Source organism: Glycine soja, chromosome 8, assembly GCF_004193775.1.
Source record: "Glycine soja cultivar W05 chromosome 8, ASM419377v2, whole genome shotgun sequence".
Lineage (NCBI taxonomy): Eukaryota > Viridiplantae > Streptophyta > Magnoliopsida > Fabales > Fabaceae > Glycine > Glycine soja.
The window spans coordinates 36,690,827-36,709,432 of record NC_041009.1 but is presented as its reverse complement, the minus strand read 5'-3'; the positions used below and the strand labels follow the sequence as shown (position 1 = coordinate 36,709,432).

Genomic DNA, 18,606 nt, shown 5'->3' with positions numbered 1-18,606 from the left:
GTGTGATTTGTGGAGTTTATTGGATAAAGTATTATAAGTTGAACCTTCTTGGCTGTTGATCCGACGAATTTGTGATCTAAATTTGTGTGGTCCTTCATTTTTTTTGAGTTTTGGATTTGTGTTGTTTTTATCTGAATGAGATAAAAAGAATGATGAGATGTTAGTGTGCGGTTACAAGAAGAAGCAGAATGAGAAAGATCATAACTTTTTGTTGTGGTTAATGCATTTATAATTAACTTAATAATTCTACTAATTACAAATAATAATTAATAAACAAAACATAAGTGTATCACAAATAATAATTAATAAACAAAACATAAGTGTGTCACATTAGTAATTAATTGGTCAACATTTACAAAGTAACGATCAATGGAAGCAATTTAACAAATTGACCTAAATCCTCAATTTTTAAAATCAGGAGACCATAAGTATCAATTAAATTCTAAAGAGATCAAAATCAATCCAACTAGGAAGACTAAAATTTCATTTTAGCCTTTTATATGCACAATTGGGGAATTCTTAGAATTTTCCACCCCTGATGTTTTCACGACACACCTTCCTATGTAAGGGAAACTATATTTTAACTCATTTGCTGATTTAGCAGGCCTTGGCGGGCCTAGTATCTGTGTATATATATCTCTTATCTCCCGGTTTGCCATGCACCAAACCAAGTTTCCAAGTAATCTCTCAAGTCTCAACCATGGCTAAAACACAAACTCCATTTCCTGCTCTCATGATTTGCCTATTCTTTGTGTTGCTACTCAACAACGTAAAGTCAGATTCAATTTCATTCAGCTTCTCCAATTTCGAGCCGGGACAAAACTTCGACATCGGTTTCCTCGGCGATGCGCGTCCAGTAGACGGCGCAATACAACTAACAAGAAGAGACAATAATGGACCTTATGGTACTCCCAACATTCGCCAACACAGCGTTGGTCGTGCAGTATATATTCCACCAGTGCGCCTTTGGGACAAAACCACAGGCAAACTTGCAGACTTCGAAACAGACTTCTCCTTCGTCGTAGATTTCGCTGCTTCCCAAATCCACGCTGATGGCTTGTCCTTTTTCATCATACCTTTCGATGCTGACCCCAGAATCCCCAAGAATTCATCTGGGGGATACCTTGGACTATTCAGCCCCGAAACTGCTTTCAATGCTTACAAAAACCAAATCGTGGCTGTTGAGTTTGACAGCTTCGGAAATGAATGGGATCCCAAGCCTGTCCCCGTTGCTCCTCATATTGGAATTGACGTCAACTCTCTTGAATCGGTGGAAACTATCGATTGGCCTATTAATTCACTTCCTCTAGGTTCGGTTGGGAAAGCTAGCATTAGCTATGATTCTAATGCTAAACAATTGAGTGTCACGGTTGGCTATGATAGTAATCACCCACCTATTTTTGTTGGGTTGAAACAAATCATTGATTTGAGGGGTGTTCTTCCGGAATGGGTTAGAATTGGTTTCTCTGGTGCCACTGGTGAAAAGGTTGAAACGCACGATATTCTGTCTTGGTCTTTCACTTCACGCATCTAGATAAAGATATGTTTCTGTAAGGAGAATAATAGAGTGATCTTAGGGTCCTCAAGTTGTCATCTATACAATCGTCCAATCTTAGTGTTTTGTGGATTTTGTACTAGTCTTTGTGTTTCCCTCATAAGGCAAAGCTTGATGCTGTTGAATTAATCATTATGGTTTTTCATGCTTGTTTAAATTTTGGTGAATGTTTCGTGAACTCTTCTTACAGATCACTATAATAGTACATTTAGTCCATTATTAATTGTTATTCTTCTGAGGCCAGGTATTTTATTTTTTTGATAAATTGAGGCTAGGTATTTATGTGTGTTTAGATAGCCTTTTAAAAATGTAATGACATATCTTTCTCTAAAATACCATTTTATGTGAAAAAAATAATATTTTTTTATAAATATGATCTTTTTTTAATATAAAATTTTGATAATAAAACAATTAAACGTAGGAATATAAAAATCAAAATCCAATGCTACAATATAAACGTTGGATTATATGATTAGCTTGCTTGTTTTCACATGTACTTAAGGAAAACTAAATTATTCATATAGACATTATGAATTTATACTTTTAGTATAATGTACTATACTAAAAATTTTATTGGTATAAAAAATTAAAATGTATTATCATCTTTAACATAAAATATTAATGTACTACACCAAATTAAACCGTTAATGTTGACTCATGATGCTTATATGTATAATTTTATCATAAGGTAAATTTAATAATCGAGAAATATATTAGGATTGGTTTAGTGGTGAGAAGTTTAAACAATTTCTATGAAGTTTTAAGTTTAAATTTTACTGTACACCAATTTAATGTTTACACTCAAATATGTTTTTATCTTTATAAATATGAATATGTTTGAAATTTATCATTATAAAATTTTTAATACATTTTTATCCTCATAAAATTAAAATGTATTTTTTTCAAACCTAGATCAGGATAAATCTTAATTTGTCATAATGACTAATACATTTATTATGATAAAAAAATAATGTGATGTTTTTTTACATCAATATTTTGCATATAACCAATGTAAAAAAGCAATGCAGTTAGGTATAGATGTCCGGATTTTATCCCGAACAAAAAAATGTCACATTTTAATTTTTTGAGAAAAAAAATATTCCGAAAATTTTGTACGGATGATTTTACAACATATCCATATTTATGAGTACAAAAAATATATATAACCAAATTTTTAACAGAGACAATGCTAGCTATTGTATAACATGTTTCGGATAATTAATAAATATTATTCCTTTTATAGTGTGAATGCGTATGGGTATTAATAAGTTATAGAAAAATTCATACTTAAAATAAAAAAATAGTGATAATATAATGTGATTATATTCATACTAATAAAAAATTTACATAGTATATAATTAAGAATAAAGTCTTTTATATTAAATTGAAATTAAATTTTTAATGAAATAATAAAAAAATAAGTAAATTTTTCTATTCTAAAATTTAATTAAACCAATAAAAGCTAGTTATCCATACAATAATAATTACACCGACGACATAAACATTTTAATTGTGAAATAAAATTACTTATTCGTATTCTAATTAAAAAATGTATAGAAAAGTAATTAATACATTTTACATTTTATAAAAAATAATATTTTAACATTTTTATTATATATCAAATTTATCTTATGTAAAACTTTTTATCATTCTATGTAAATTCATTGAGCCCCTATTTGATAGAAGAGACATAGAAGTGAGAGAGAAGATGAAATTAATGTGTATTATTTAATATGAAAGAAAGATGGTGCAAATATTTTAAAAATAATAGGGCATACTGTATTATTTTTCATTTATTTTTATTCATATTTTTATCTCTACTGTCATCCTTTTTTTTCTCTCTTCAATTAAATACCATTAATATCTATTTTATTTGTCACCTATTTTCCTTCACCTTTTTTATTTCCATTCACCTTATTTTTCTCCAGTCTTCTAAACTAACCCTAAATTAATATATACTAATGAAATATGCCGTTACTCACAAAAAAAAAACACAAAAGAGCAAAATACATGCCGCCTAAGCAGAGTTAGCTAATAATCTATGTTTGAATGGCTATATTTTTTTTTTAAAATGAATTATAACTAAAGGTTCTAACATACGATTATAATTTATTTATTTTTGAGAAGCGATTATAATTATTTTAAAAGCCATATAATAAATATTTGTTTATATTAGTAGCGTACGTCAAGGAGATAAAAAAGTCAAACGATGCAAATGAACTTGTATCCTCATTACAGTTACATGCAGTGTTTAGTTTTAACTTTTACTTACGCTCTTGGTTGTATGGACAAGGACGTGATAGCAAACTTTTCTGAAGGCAAAGTTGGGAATTTCATTGCATTAATCACCCCTTACTAGTCCAAACACCGTCTATTGTTCTATGCAACTTATTTGGCTTCTTCATACGGTATAAACGATTAAATTTCTTTGCTGGCCTCTGGCCTGCAGCCTAGTTTCCGTAATCATTTGCAACGTCAACTTTTTTGGCCTTTTCTTCCCTTCTTATTCTTAGACCAAGCTAGCAAGGATTGATCTAAAGATAAAATAACTAAAGACATACTAAAGATTGAAGTTTAAGTCTATCAACATTTGTTATGAGTTTCTTAAAGTAAAAACATCAAACTTACCTGTTGACTAAAAGATATCACATATCATTCAATTCTTTAAAATAATTTTTTTTTCTTCATTTTTGTTTGAAGTTTCACTTTTTCTGTTGGACCAATCCTATCCTGAGCTCGGCTAGCTTTACCTGAAGGCTTCCATCTATATAAAGCGGAACATTAGCAATGGCATTCTCCGCATCAAGCAAATTAACATTAGTCAAATTAATTTAGAAGCTGAGAAATTTTGAACCAACCATGGCCATAATAAAAAACACAAGGGCTCAAACTAAAACCCCAATCTCTATTCTCATGCTCATTATTTCCTTCCTTGGGTTGGTCCACAATGTTAAATCAGTTTCTTTCTCATTCCCTAGTTTTGGCTCCTACACAAACGACATCACCCTCCAAGGCGAAGCCTATGTTAATTCAGAAGGTGCCATAAAGCTCACACCTCTTTCCCCCAACAACGTTGGTAGAGCCTCCTACGCTGCACCCTTGCACCTTTGGGACGCCAAAACCGGCAAGCTCGCAGGCTTCAACACAACCTTCTCCTTCGTCGTTGCGCCGAGCGGACCCGGACTCTTTGGCGATGGCATCGCCTTCTTCCTTGCTCCGTTCACCTCCAACCTCCCCAACAATTCAAGTGGCGGATTCCTCGGACTCTTCAGCCCTAACTCTGCCCTAAACGTGTACAAAAACCAAATAGTGGCCGTCGAATTCGACTCCTTCAGTGGGAACCCCTGGGACCCTCCCTCTGCCCATGTGGGCATTGATGTTAACTCCATTGCTTCTGTGACAACGAGGAAATGGGAAACTGGGAATTCGTTTGAAGTTGCATATGCCACTGTGAACTATGAGCCTATTGGCAAGAGTTTAAACGTGCTTGTAACATACCCTGGAAGCAGTTTGAACGCGACTAGCCTCTCGTTTGTGATTGATTTGAGGACTGTTCTGCCTGAATGGATTAGAGTTGGGTTCTCGGGTGCCACTGGACAATTGGTTGAAACACACAAGATTTATTCTTGGACCTTCGCTTCTAGCTTCTATTAGAAATTTTGAACAGTTAGATCCCCCTATGGTCTATGGCAGAAAAAGAGGGAGAGTCGTGGTTTTTTTTTTTTATAAGAATAAAAGGCAGTCACATGTTGTTTATTTTAAATTTGCTTACTAGTGATGTATTCTTAATAAGTTCATTTTGTTTTCTGACTGTATTCTTGATAAGTTTAATGTTTAATGTTTAATGAAATTGAGTTATTTCATGGAAAATATTTTTTTAAGCCAGAGTTTCACTGAACATGGAAAAAAGAGTATCTAATGGTACTGTGCCTTAAACACGATACAAACTGCAGAGACATGAATTTAATGAAAGCTTTTCTTAATAATAAACTATGTACATAACTTTTTTTCAATGACGCATTATTAACATTAATAAAACATATATTCTTTGATTACTAGAGCTACAGCCAAAACACTATCTAGAAAACTGGCCATTTTTAAAGTTGAGAAACAACTATAAAAGGTAAAAAATAATCTACATTATCTAGAGTTTGATATTTTTTTTTTGTAGTTTCTTAAGAAGTATATATATGTCACTATCATTGTAAAGACATTTATAAGAAAATTATTTTTATACAAAGTACTGTTGAAGGATAAGCATTTGTTAGAACAAATGATAAAGTTTGAAAAAAAAAGAAAAAAAACTTCAAGTCCCACATCGCTCAGGATAAACACTTGAATAGTGTTTCACTCCCTATATATAGAGAGCTCATTTCTTCTTTTTTCCTTGCCCCAGTTGAGAAGCATTTCCTCAACTTTTCTTTCTCCCTCCCATATTTCAACCGATGTATTTCCAGCAAACTTTTCTCTCTTTCTTTCTGTCACTCTAAAATTTTGGTTGCCTTTAAAAGTGACTTTGTAAGTCATATTTTTCGGTTGCCTTTAAGAGTGACTTTGTAAGTCATATTTTTCGGTTGGCTTTAAGAGTGACTTTTTAAGTCACATTTTCCGGTTGGCTATTAGAGTGACTTTTCAAGTCATATTTTTGGGTGGCTTTAGAGTGACTTTTCAAGTCATACAAGAGGGTGTAATTCTAGAAAAGGTTCCCTCAGTGCAGTGGGAATCTTATACAGTGATCTAGGCTGTTTTATCCTGGGGACGTCGTGGTTGATAGTCTGCTTGCACAATTTTTGGCAGTGCCACGAAACGTCTTAAAGAAAGCGACATTATCTGTGACTCAGCCAGTAATTTTTTCGGTTTGCCATAAACTATTGTTACGACAATTTTAAGACGCTTTCGATTCTGCTATGGCTACCGTAGATATTACTGGTTCGAACAGCAATGACCTCAACAAACCTTTTAGGTTTGAAGGGTATCATTTCAAACGTTGGCAACAAAAGATGATGTTTTATTTAACTATGAGAAAAGTTGCCTATGTTTTGAACACTAATATTCCGGTGGTACTTGAGGATGCTGAGAAGGAAGTGAAGGATAAAATGACTATGGAATTAGCTCTCTGGAATGAAAATGATTACCTATGCAAGAATTTCATTCTGAATGGGTTAGCTGATGATCTCTATGATTATTATAGCCCATATAAGTCTGCCAAATTTGTTTGGCTGGCTTTGGAAAAGAAGTATGATACTGAGGAAGCTGGGACTAAAAAGTATGTTGTTAGCCGCTACCTCAAGTATCAAATGACTGATGATAAATCAGTAGAGTCTCAATCCCATGAGATACAAAAAATTGCTCATGATATCATATCAGAGGGTATGACATTGGATGAGCAATTTCAGGTTGCTGTCATCATAGACAAATTGCCTCCTGGCTGGAAGGATTTCAAAAACCTTCTTAGACACAAGACCAAAGAATTCTCTTTGGAGTCTCTGATCACACGTCTGCGCATTGAGGAAGAGGCACGCAGACAAGATCAGAAAGATAAAGTGTTGGTTGTGTCTCACAACAACACTAAAAGGAAGAACACATGTGCAATTCTGAAGCCTATTGGCAAAAACTTTAAGAATCAGAACCGCAATGTGAGAAATACCTCCAACCGTAACTAGAACCCCCCAAGGGTCTAACATGCTAGACAACATCCACCTGCCAAGAATAATCCTGGTGAGCCATTCCTCTGCTACAATTGTGGCAAACCGGGACATATGGCACGTAAATGCAGAAATCCTTCAATGACAGGTGCTCCCCAGGCTAACATAACTCAAGAGCCATACATAGCTCTGATAACAGAAATCAATATGATTGGAGGATTAGATGGATGGTGGATAGACATTGGCGCCTCCCGCCATGTCTGCTATGATCGTGCTATGTTTAAAACATACACGAATGTTGAAAATAAGAAAGTGTTGCTGGATGATTCCCACACCACTATTGTTGCTGGAACTAGAGATGTTGAACTGAAGTTTACCTCTGGAAAGACTTTGATTCTCAAAGATGTGATGCATACTCCAGAGATGAGAAAGAATCTGGTTTCTGGTTTTCTTTTAAACAAGGCTGGGTTTACTCAGACCATAGGTGCATATTTATTTACTTTGACCAAAAATGGGGTATTTGTAGGGAAAGGGTACGCCACTGATGGCATGTTCAAATTGAATCTTGATATTAATAAAGTTTCTCCTTCTGCTTACATGCTGTGTGATTTTAATATCTGGCATTCTAGACTTTGTCATATAAATAGTCGTTGCATATCTAATATGAGTAACTTAGGTTTTATTCCAAAGCTATCTTCAAATCACTTTGAAAAATGTGTTTTTTGCAGTCAATCTAAAATAACTAAGAAATCACATAAATCAGTAGTTAAAGAATCTGAGCCATTGGATTTAATACATTCTGATATATGTGAATTTGATGGAACGTTGACCAGAAATGGAAAACGATATTTTATCACTTTTATTGATGACTGTTCTGATTATACATAAGTATATCTTATGAAAAATAAAAGTGAAGTGCTTGACATGTTTAAGTTATTTGTAACAGAAATTGAAAATCAATTCAATAAGAAAATTAAGAAACTTCGAAGTGATAGAGGCACAGAGTATGATTCCAGTTTGTTTAATGAGTTTTATAATTTGCATGGAATCATACATGAAACGACTGCTCCATATTCACCTGAAATGAACAGTAAAGCTGAAAGAAAGAACATAACTTTTACAGAATTAGTTGTAGCTACTATGTTGAGTTCTAGTGCAACATCTTTTTGGTGGGGTGAAATTTTGTTAACTGTTTGTTATGTGCTAAATAGAATCCCCAAATCAAAAAGCAAGACATCTCCCTATGAGATATTAAAGAAAAGACAACCAAATTTGTCTTATTTGAGAACTTGGGGATGTCTGGCCTATGTAAGGATCCCAGATCCTAAGAGGGTTAAACTTGCAAGTAGAGCCTATGAATGTGTGTTCAGTGGTTATGCTATTAATAGAAAAGCGTATAGGTTTTATGACCTAAACACAAAAGTGATCATAGAGTCAAATGATGCTGATTTTTATGAAAATAAATTTCCTTTTAAATTAAGGGATAGTGGGGGTACTTCATCCAATTATCTTCCTGCTATTAGTAGTGAAAATCTTGCACAACCAAAACCAGATATAGAGCCTCGAAGAGGTAAGAGAGCAAGAATTGCTAAAGATTATGGGCCCGATTATATTGCTTATACATTAGAGGAGGATCCATCAAACCTCCAAGAAGCTTTGTCTTCTTTGGATGCTGACTTGTGGCAAGAAGCCATTAATGATGAGATGGATTCTTTAGAATCTAACAAGACATGGCATTTAGTAGACTTGCCTCCTGGTTGCAAACCAATTGGTTGTAAATGGATCTTGAAAAAGAAACTAAAACCTGATGGTACTGTGGATAAATACAAGGCTCGCCTTGTAGCCAAGGGTTTTAGGCAAAGAGAGAATGTGGATTTCTTCGACACCTTTTCACCAGTCACTAGAATAACATCTATTCGGGTGCTAATATCTCTTGCTGCTATTCACAGTCTAGTGGTACACCGAATGGATGTTAAAACTGCTTTTTTAAATGGTGAATTGGAAGAGGAAATCTATATGGAACAACCTGAAGGGTTTGTGATTCATGGACAAGAAGATAAAGTCTGCAAGTTAGATAAATCTTTGTATGGCCTAAAACAAGCACCTAAGCAGTGGCATGAAAAGTTTGATAACTTAATAGTCTCGAATGGGTTTAAGGTGAATGAAAGTGACAAATGCATTTACTACAAATCTGTAAATAATATTTGCACTATTATATGTGTATATGTCGATGACCTTCTCATATTTGGTTCAAATATTCATGTAGTGAACAATGTGAAATCATTGTTGTGTAACAACTTTGATATGAAAGACCTCGGAGAAGCAAGTGTAATCCTTGGTATTAAGATTACTAGGTCAAAAGAGGGAATTTCTCTGGATCAATCTCACTACATTGAGAAGATCTTAAAGAAATATGACTACTTTGACTGTAAACCTGCTAGTACACCATATGATCTAAGTGTAAAATTGTTTAAGAACACTGGTGAAGGTATACGACAAACTGAGTACGCAGGTATCATTGGCAACCTTAGGTATGCCACTGATTGTACTAGACCCGACATAGCCTATGTTGTGGGATTATTATGCAGGTTTACCAGTAGACCTAGTATGGAGCACTGGCACGCTATTGAAAGGGTAATGAGGTACCTTAAAAGAACCATAAACCTTGGATTACATTATAAAAGGTTTCCCGCTGTACTTGAAGGATACAGCGATGCAGATTGGAACACTCTTTCAGATGATTCCAAAGCAACTAGCGGCTATATATTTAGCATAGCTGGTGGGGCTATTTCTTGGAAGTCAAAGAAACAGACTATCTTAGCTCAGTCCACTATGGAATCTGAGATGATAGCACTAGCAACTGCTAGTGAGGAAGCAAGTTGGCTAAGAAGCTTACTTGCAGAGATTCCTTTATGGGAAAGACCGATACCAGCTGTGTTGATCCATTGTGATAGTACCGTGGCTATTGCAAAAATTGAGAACCGTTATTACAATGGTAAGAAACGACAGATACGTCATAAGCATAACACTGTTAGAGAATTACTCTCAACAGGAGCTGTTAGAGTGGATCACGTACGCACTGATGATAATTTAGCAGATCCTTTGACGAAAGGATTAGCTAGAGAGAAAGTCCATAACACTTCTAAAAGAATGGGACTATTGCCCTTACTGCGATGATCATTCATGATGGTAACCCGACCTAAATGACTGGAAATCCCAAGAACTAGGTTCAATGGGTAATAACAAGTTATGAAGTGATATGAGATGAACATGTTGTTATAAGTGAAAGCAGCATGATTCCTGAAGTAACAAGAAGATGAGTTATGGAAAAAATTCATAATTCTTAATGAGATCTATGCTCTACATTGAGTGGAGTACCTAGGCTACAGGAGTACTCTTGATAGACTCACCTACGTGAATGTTGAAGTGGGGGGCCACTTCATATGAAATTTTGGGCAAAAATTTCTAGAGCGTTCACTATACCGGGATAGACGTGCATGACCTTTAATGCATGGGCTTTATAGAATACACCTATGAAAAGGTTGTGTGTGGTTTGATGTCAGAGATAGAGTTCAAGACTTTGAGTCACTCTAGTAAAATCTGAATCTTACTCACTATGCAAAGGTTCAAGTTGTATGACACCTTTGTTTATGCACAATTTTATGAAATCCTTGAAAATATTCTTTTCAAATTTCAAGTGGGGGATTGTTAGAACAAAGGATGAAAGTTTGAAAAAAAAAAGAAAAGAAAAAAAAGAAAAAAAAGCTTCAAGTCCCACATCGCTCAGGATAAACACTTGAATAGTGTTTCACTCCATATATATAGAGAGCTCATTTCTTCTTTTTTCCTTGCCCCAGTTGAGAAGCATTTCCTCAACTTTTCTTTCTCCCTCCCATATTTCAGCCGATGCATTTCCGGCAAACTTCTCCCTCTTTCTTTTTGTCGCTCTAAAATTTTAGTTGCCTTTAAGAGTGACTTTGTAAGTCATATTTTTTGGTTGCCTTTAAGAATGACTTTGTAAGTCATATTTTTTGGTTGCCTTTAAGAGTGACTTTGTAAGTCATATTTTTCGGTTGGCTTTAAGAGTGAATTTTTAAGTCACATTTTCCGGCTGGCTATTAGAGTGACTTTTCAAGTCATATTTTTGGGTGGCTTTAGAGTGACTTTTCAAGTCATACAAGAGGGTGTAATTCTAGAAAAGGTTCCCTCAGTGCAGTGGGAATCTTATACAGTAATCTGGGCTGTTTTATCCTGGGGACGTTGTGGTTGATAGTCTGCTTGCACAATTTTTGGCAGTGCCACGAAACGTCTTAAAGAAAGCGACATTGTCCGTGACTCAGCCAGTAATTTTTTCGGTTTGCCATAAACTATTGTTACAACAACATTGATCCTAACAAGGCTTCTGAAAAACTAAACTATTATACATCTTAGGCTCCGTTGGAGTGATTTCTAGTTGTTAGTTTTGAAATTTTTAAAAATTAACATTAGTTTTTGTTTATGTTTGTTTTTAATTTTTTAAAAGATGTTAAAAACTGAAAATAAATAAAATGAGTCAACTATTTTATCTTATCTCGTTCTACTATAAAATAATGATGGCAGGGGTAGTAGGATGAGAGAGGCAACAATACAATGGTGTCAATAGTGGTGGTGTTAGTTAAATGGTAGTGGTGGTAGTGACGAAAACCATGGTAGAGCTGGAATAGTAGCGGCGACGATCAGTGGCAGATCCACATTGTAGCCAGGGATGCAAATTCAATTCACCCCCTTATTTTTAAAAAAAATTACATATAAATTTATTGAATGTTTATATTTTGTCCCTCATCCCTAATTTTATATTTTGAACCCCTCTCTCTATTTTTTTCCTCCTTTCATGATTTAAATTATTATTTTTTATTTTTTAAATAAATTGTCCCCTTAACTTAGGGTTCAAGATGCACCACTGGCAACGATGGTGTTGGAATGATAATGACAATGTTTTGAATCCTGGACCAACCCAGCTAGTCAGACCGATTCGACCGCGATCTAGAGGTATTGTCAGGTCGAGTTGCCTATAAGATTGATCGTGCATTGAATCTTGTGCAACCTAGTATGACCTAGTCGGGTTTGCAAATAAATGATGACCCATTAACCTAGGTCAAGTCATGCCCAAGGGAGGAAGCACGTTGGGTCATGTAGGCCAATTAAGCTTCGGTATAAAATAATAAAGGTCGGCTCATACGAGTCAATTAGTGACTCAATGTCTTGGTCCTGGTTCAATTTTTAAGATTATGGGTGGTTGTGGGTGGAATAGTGGAGGCAATAGAATGGTGGCAATATTAGTAGTGGAACAGTGGTGGTGGGGGTGACAACAGTGGATGGAATAGTGGTAGCGACAATTATAACAACGATGGAGGCAGCATAATGGTGGCAATGACAATGGTTGTGGTGGTGGAGGCGAAAAAGGTAAGGTGTAGTGACGGTGACAGTGGTGGTGGAATGGTGTAGGTGATAATGGTATTGGTGGTGGGGGCGGCAGTGCGGTGGTGAGGCGGCAACGATGAGTTGTGGTAGTGGTGGTGTGGTTAGAATGTGTTTTATAAAACTAAATGCCAAATTCACAAAATCTTTTTCTTCATTTTTGATAATGAATGTACAACTTTTGAAATTGAGTTAAAAGTCAATTCAGCTCCATTTTTGCCAAAAATATTTTGTTTTGAAAATTGCATTTGAAAATCGAAAACTAGAAACTCACAACCACCCTGAACGGGACCTTAGAAACTTTAGAAGTTATGTATGTGCTTTGTGACACCCTTTACCCCACACATTTAAGTACTAATAATAAAAGGAATAGAAATACATAATTAATTGAAAGTTTTAAAACACATTTAAATAAAAGCATTTCAAAAGGGTAAAAGACTCACATTCACTTTTCTAACATCATAATAGAACTCGTCCAAATAAATAATAAAATCATCTCGGCTCAAAACAAGGCCATCCAAAACTCTAAAGAATGAACTAAAGACTCAGCATGTAAAACATAATGATTAAAACTACATGTCCAGAATTTCATGCAATTAATACAGAAACCCATGCCCCAATGTTAGATCCTATCAGAGTATTGTGTTCCAGCGTCCTCTAGCATAAGGTTCTCCATAGTCATCCACCTAACCATCTGCTCCCACGAACACAAGGTTCAAGATCATCACAGAATCCAAACACAAACAACACGCGAGGAGTGAGTTATCACATTCCTAACTAATAGAGGGAAGCGGGACAACAGGTGGATATACATATCATATAAATGAAATACAACTTACTTTAACACATCTCACATCATTCTACCAATTATTGTGTAACATCACATCTCAACACTACGCGTCTCACATATTTTTACATCATTTACGTACTCAAGGATCAAAACACAATATCACTCAATCAATCAATATTGATCAACACACAAGCATTATGCAACAAATATACTAAGACTCAATCCTATATGCAATGTGGTACCATATCAGTGAAAAACCTTGTCAGACGCCCAGGAGTACATGACAAGACAGACCACACACTGGTAAGTCAAGTCACTCTCACTAGGTAAAATCATAGGGAAACCAGCTAGGGTTACTCTGTTTTGCAAGAATACTCTAACCATATGGGATCAACATAGGCTTTAAGGAACATTCAAATCGAGTGTATTTATCCCCAAGGCCTACACTCCAAAGAGTCCGCCAGGGCCTCTCCCTTTTGATTCAGGTCCAACCCAGAAAACATTTTAGCACACAGACTCTATGTATGAACTGTAAAAAACACACGACTCCTCAATTATTCTCAAAATAATTTTATCCTGTTGCGCCTCAAAGTGATTAAAATCGTTGGGTTCCTACAATGGATCCCATTTCAATACTCATCACACATTAACTCATCGCCCTTAAAGGGTCTTACAATCATGTGATTGTATGGTTCATGGCTCACAACTCAATGCACACAAAATCTCAATACACATGTGTGATCTCACAATTTAACACATACTCAACTTGTCACAGATAATTCATCACACTTCCATAATCCCAAGACAACACGTTATCACGCCTCATGCATTATATACATGTCACACAATAATAATATTAATATGTTATGTTCATATGATTAAACCCCTCAAATAATTTCACATAATCATATCAAAATCACAGGAATCAAAATCATATGTCAAAAACATGAAAGCACTAAGAGCACCCAATTTTATCAACCAAATCACATCAGGGCATCAATTAGCCCATCAAACACAACAATCTCGTAATTATAATCATAAAGGAAGAATCACAATACACTAAACATCCCAAAATAAATCCCAATTTGATCCTCTAAGGATCTCTACATATGTTCATTCTAACCTCAATTGCGATAAACTTATTCCTTACCTCTAAGCGGGCTCAAGTGTCTAATCCATCAATGATAGCGGCATCTCTAGTAGTTCCCTAACATCCCTCAATGCTTTTCCTCTAGTTTCTCGGTTTCCAAGCGTTAGAGAGAAGGAGAAGAGATTGAAGCCTTCATTTCATTGTCTCTATGCAAGGGACATTTCTCTCTCCGTATACTTTATTTCACATATCCCAACGGCAGAGATATAGAAATTGAGTTCCAAACCTGTTGTTCAAATTTCACGATGATCCAACAGTTAATGCATTCGTAATTGTAGTTTTACTGGAACAGGTCTGGGTGTATGCGGGAAAAGGAAGGCTACGTGCGAGAGACATTTCTCTCACCTCATACATGTTTTCACAAATCTCAATGGTGGGGATGTTCAGAAATGGGTTCCAAACCTGGTGCTTACATTTAGCAATGATCCAATGGTTAACATGTCCGAGATCATAGTTTTATGGGGATGGATTTGAGTATACGTGGGAAAAAGGGAGGATTTTGGTAGAGGGAGAAGGAAAAATGAATTTCAAAGGAAGAGAGAGCATAGAGATGTACCGTAAATGTAAAAATAGACCTAATATATCTCTATTTATAACTAGGATAATCTTAGACTATTATTTACTATATTTTTCTTTATTTTACTATTTTATAAAAACAGAACTCAATTTTACTCCCTATCAAATGAATAAATAAAACATTCTTTTTATTTTCTAAGAACATATATTTATTTTATTTACCTTAAAACCATTATTTAAATTAATAAAAATATTTCTTCTTATTTATTTAATTATAACATCATTATTAGCTTAAAACTTTATTTATTCTTAAATAAAATCATTTTAAATTTATTTTACGAAAAATGAGATGTTACATGTTTATTTTTAAGAAAAAACCATAGTCAGTCCAGTGTCATTATTCAACCCCCTTCTAGTGATCTTCTTATCCACTTTAGTTGGTATCAAAACATAGTCTTTGAGGGTCGAGCGCACTTAACAATGCAAGAGAAAAATATCCTAAAAAAGTGATGGCTACTACAAGAAAGGGAGTAAACACAAATAAGTCACCAACCATCAATAGGGAGATCACATGTATTCCCATTAGAAGGAACTTTGGAAGAGTTTAGATAGCAAAAAGTCTACCCATATATTGAAATCCATGCAACCAGTATCATGGATGAAAACTTGCTAATCAAGACAAGACCTATAAGTTCTACACAACAGCTGCAAGAATCTCGAGAACACCAAGAATCACCCTTGGAAATAAGAGAAGAACCATAAGTCTTCTCAAGAAGTGACTCTAGGACAGAGTGCAGAAGACTGAAATGCTATCTCTAGGAGATAGTATATTCAAGTTCACAACTTGTTGATGATTTTTGAAGCTCAAGAAGAGAAGGGTCAAGTATCTACTTAATGGCAAGCATGTCAACAACAACCACTGAAGATTTCCTTATGACAACCAAAAGAAAGAAGCAATGATTCTTAGACTGTGGCTACTCTAGACACATGACAGGAGATAGGAGCAAATTCTTGGACATCAATAAGAAGGATGAAAAAGTAGTCACCTTTGGAGACAACAACCAAGATCAAATCAAGGGGATTGGAAAGATAGGTAACTCTAACTCTGCTTAAGCAGATAATATAAGCATAAGTCAATTATGTGATAGTAGTTTTGAAGTAGTGTTTAGACCTAACAAATGTATGGTTAGAGAATCATCCACTAGAAATACCATATTTTTAGGATGTAGTGATAAAAAAATATATAATGTCTCCTTTGAAGAACTTCCTAGTCAATCATGCTTCATGACATCAGAAGATGATCGATGGATCTAGCGTAAGAAGTTAGGTCATGTCAACATAACAACCATAGCTAAGCTAATAAAGTTAGATTTGGTTAAAGCAAGTTAGCCAAATATAAAAATTTGAAAGAGATAAATTTTGTGTGGCATGTATAAGAGGTTAACAAACACAAGCTAGTTCTCATAGTAAAAATTTAGTATCAACCATAAGAGCTTTTGCACATGGATCTCATTGGTCCTACTAAGACACTTAGCTTAGGAAGAAAAATATGTGGTTTCATGATTGTAGATGACTATCAAAGATACACATGGCTTTTGTTTCTCTCTACAAATGATGAGGCATTTGATGCTTTAGAACCTTATGTAGAATGGTACAAAATGGAGAAGGTTTAAACACTATTTATGTTAAGAGTGACCATGAAGGATAATTAATTTGAGAATTAAGCATTTAATTAGAACTTTCTTTGATATGAGCAAGTAATTTCATATATTGTCTCATGTCCTAAGACTCCAGAACAGAATAGACCAGTAGAAAGAAAAAATAGAACCTTATAATAGATAGGCAAAACACTTCTAAATGACTGTCATTTAAAAAACAAATGGATAGAAGCTATAAACACTTCTTGCTACATTGAAAAATAAAATTTTATAAAATCAATATAGAAAAGTTAAACACCTTTTAAAAAAATGTATAGAAAATTATATTATATATATATATATATATATATATATATATATATATATATGGGGAGAATTCACTTACTCTAGGAATAAGTGTTTAAAGTTACTCTCAATGTTTACCTTTCATTTATTATTAATCTAGTGGTCTCACTCTCTACTCACAAGACTTCTTTATTTCCAAACTAACGCTTTTTTTTCTCCCTTCTATGTTTGTTCAACTCACAAAACTCCATTCATGTTCGTGTTTCACCTTCTTTATCATCAAAATTCATGAATTCTATTTTTGATTAAGTTAGGTGCCTATCGCAACCTACCTCACGACGAGACGACGAAGGAAAATAAAAGAGATTTCTTCTATAAAAAAATGAGTGGAAGTCGCCACCAATGTTTATTTAAGGGAAAACGTTAGAAAAACCAAAAAAGAAAGGTCTATGAATTTTGAAAATAAGGGTTCGGGAGTTGTTTACGCATGAGGAAAGTATTAGCACCCCACACACCCGTCACAAGGGATGTTAGCCTTTAATCGAGTGTGCACAACATGACTTTAATATTATTTATTTTCCCAATAACAATGAATTGCTTTTATTACATTATATTATTATATATTTTTTATTTTTTCCGAGTCGACAAGGGTGTTGCCCTTGCTCCTACATATCCCCAGGTGCGATGAGGAAATCAGACCTACGTAGTTCTTTATGTGTTAAAATTAATTTTATGTTTTTGAAAGATTTATTTTAATCATGATCAAAGAGTCGTTAAGGCGTGAAACCTTGAAACGACGTTTTAAATTTTGAAACGCGGAGAAAATCATTAAGGCATTGGACCTTGAAACGATCTCAAGTGAAATTTGATAAAAAGAAGTTTGGTTGTGAATTGATTTCCTTTATTTGTTTTTTTTTATTAGTCTCTAGTCTCACAAAAGAAAAGAAAACAATTCCACGATACTGGTGGTCGGCTAGAATTAAACCTTACAAATAAAATGAAATTACCAATGATAAAGGGGAGAACATGAATACATACATAAATATCAGAGAGGACCCATAAGGGTACATGGATTACATTCAACTCTTAAGAAAAGGAAGAAGAACTAACCGGTTGTTGCATAGGGTACAAGGTTAGCAAGAGAAGCGATGTAGGGAATGATCTTCGGTTGCAATTCGATAGTGCCTTGGCTTCGTTTTTCTTATTTTTCCTTCCTCTCCCTTTGTTTTTCTTCCTCTCTAAACTTTCTGAACCCTTCAATCCTTCCCCCAACATGGCTATTTATAGGAAAAGGCCATTTGGGGCAAGGGAAGCTCGGCCTAGCGAGCTGGTTACTTGGCCCTGAAGGTAACAGCTCACCTAGGCAAGCTAGTTACTTAGGGTTGAAGGAATTTCATAGCCCAAGTGAGCTAGATGCTAGCCTGGGCGAGCTAGGGTCCAGAAATTTCCAGAAAATGGTCATTTTGCCCTTTTCCTTGTGGTTTTTGTTCCTGAATCTGACAATCAAACATCGATTTGAGTGATCCCTGGACTCTGCATTGCAACCGGTG

General features: G+C 34.8%; 2 protein-coding genes across 2 annotated transcripts; both read left to right on the top strand.

The window, feature by feature from the left end:
- The first annotated feature begins 650 nt into the window (after positions 1-650).
- Positions 651-1,771, top strand: LOC114421024 (mannose/glucose-specific lectin-like). Its single transcript, XM_028386773.1, has one exon. The coding sequence runs from the start codon at positions 701-703 to the stop codon at positions 1,532-1,534; it is 834 nt and encodes a 277-aa protein (XP_028242574.1). The 5' UTR covers positions 651-700; the 3' UTR covers positions 1,535-1,771.
- Positions 1,772-4,370: 2,599 nt separating this feature from the next.
- LOC114421551 (agglutinin-2-like) lies at positions 4,371-5,402 on the top strand. The gene has a single exon (XM_028387523.1). It carries the CDS (start codon positions 4,415-4,417, stop codon positions 5,207-5,209), a length of 795 nt encoding a protein of 264 aa, XP_028243324.1. The 5' UTR covers positions 4,371-4,414; the 3' UTR covers positions 5,210-5,402.
- Positions 5,403-18,606: the final 13,204 nt, after the last annotated feature.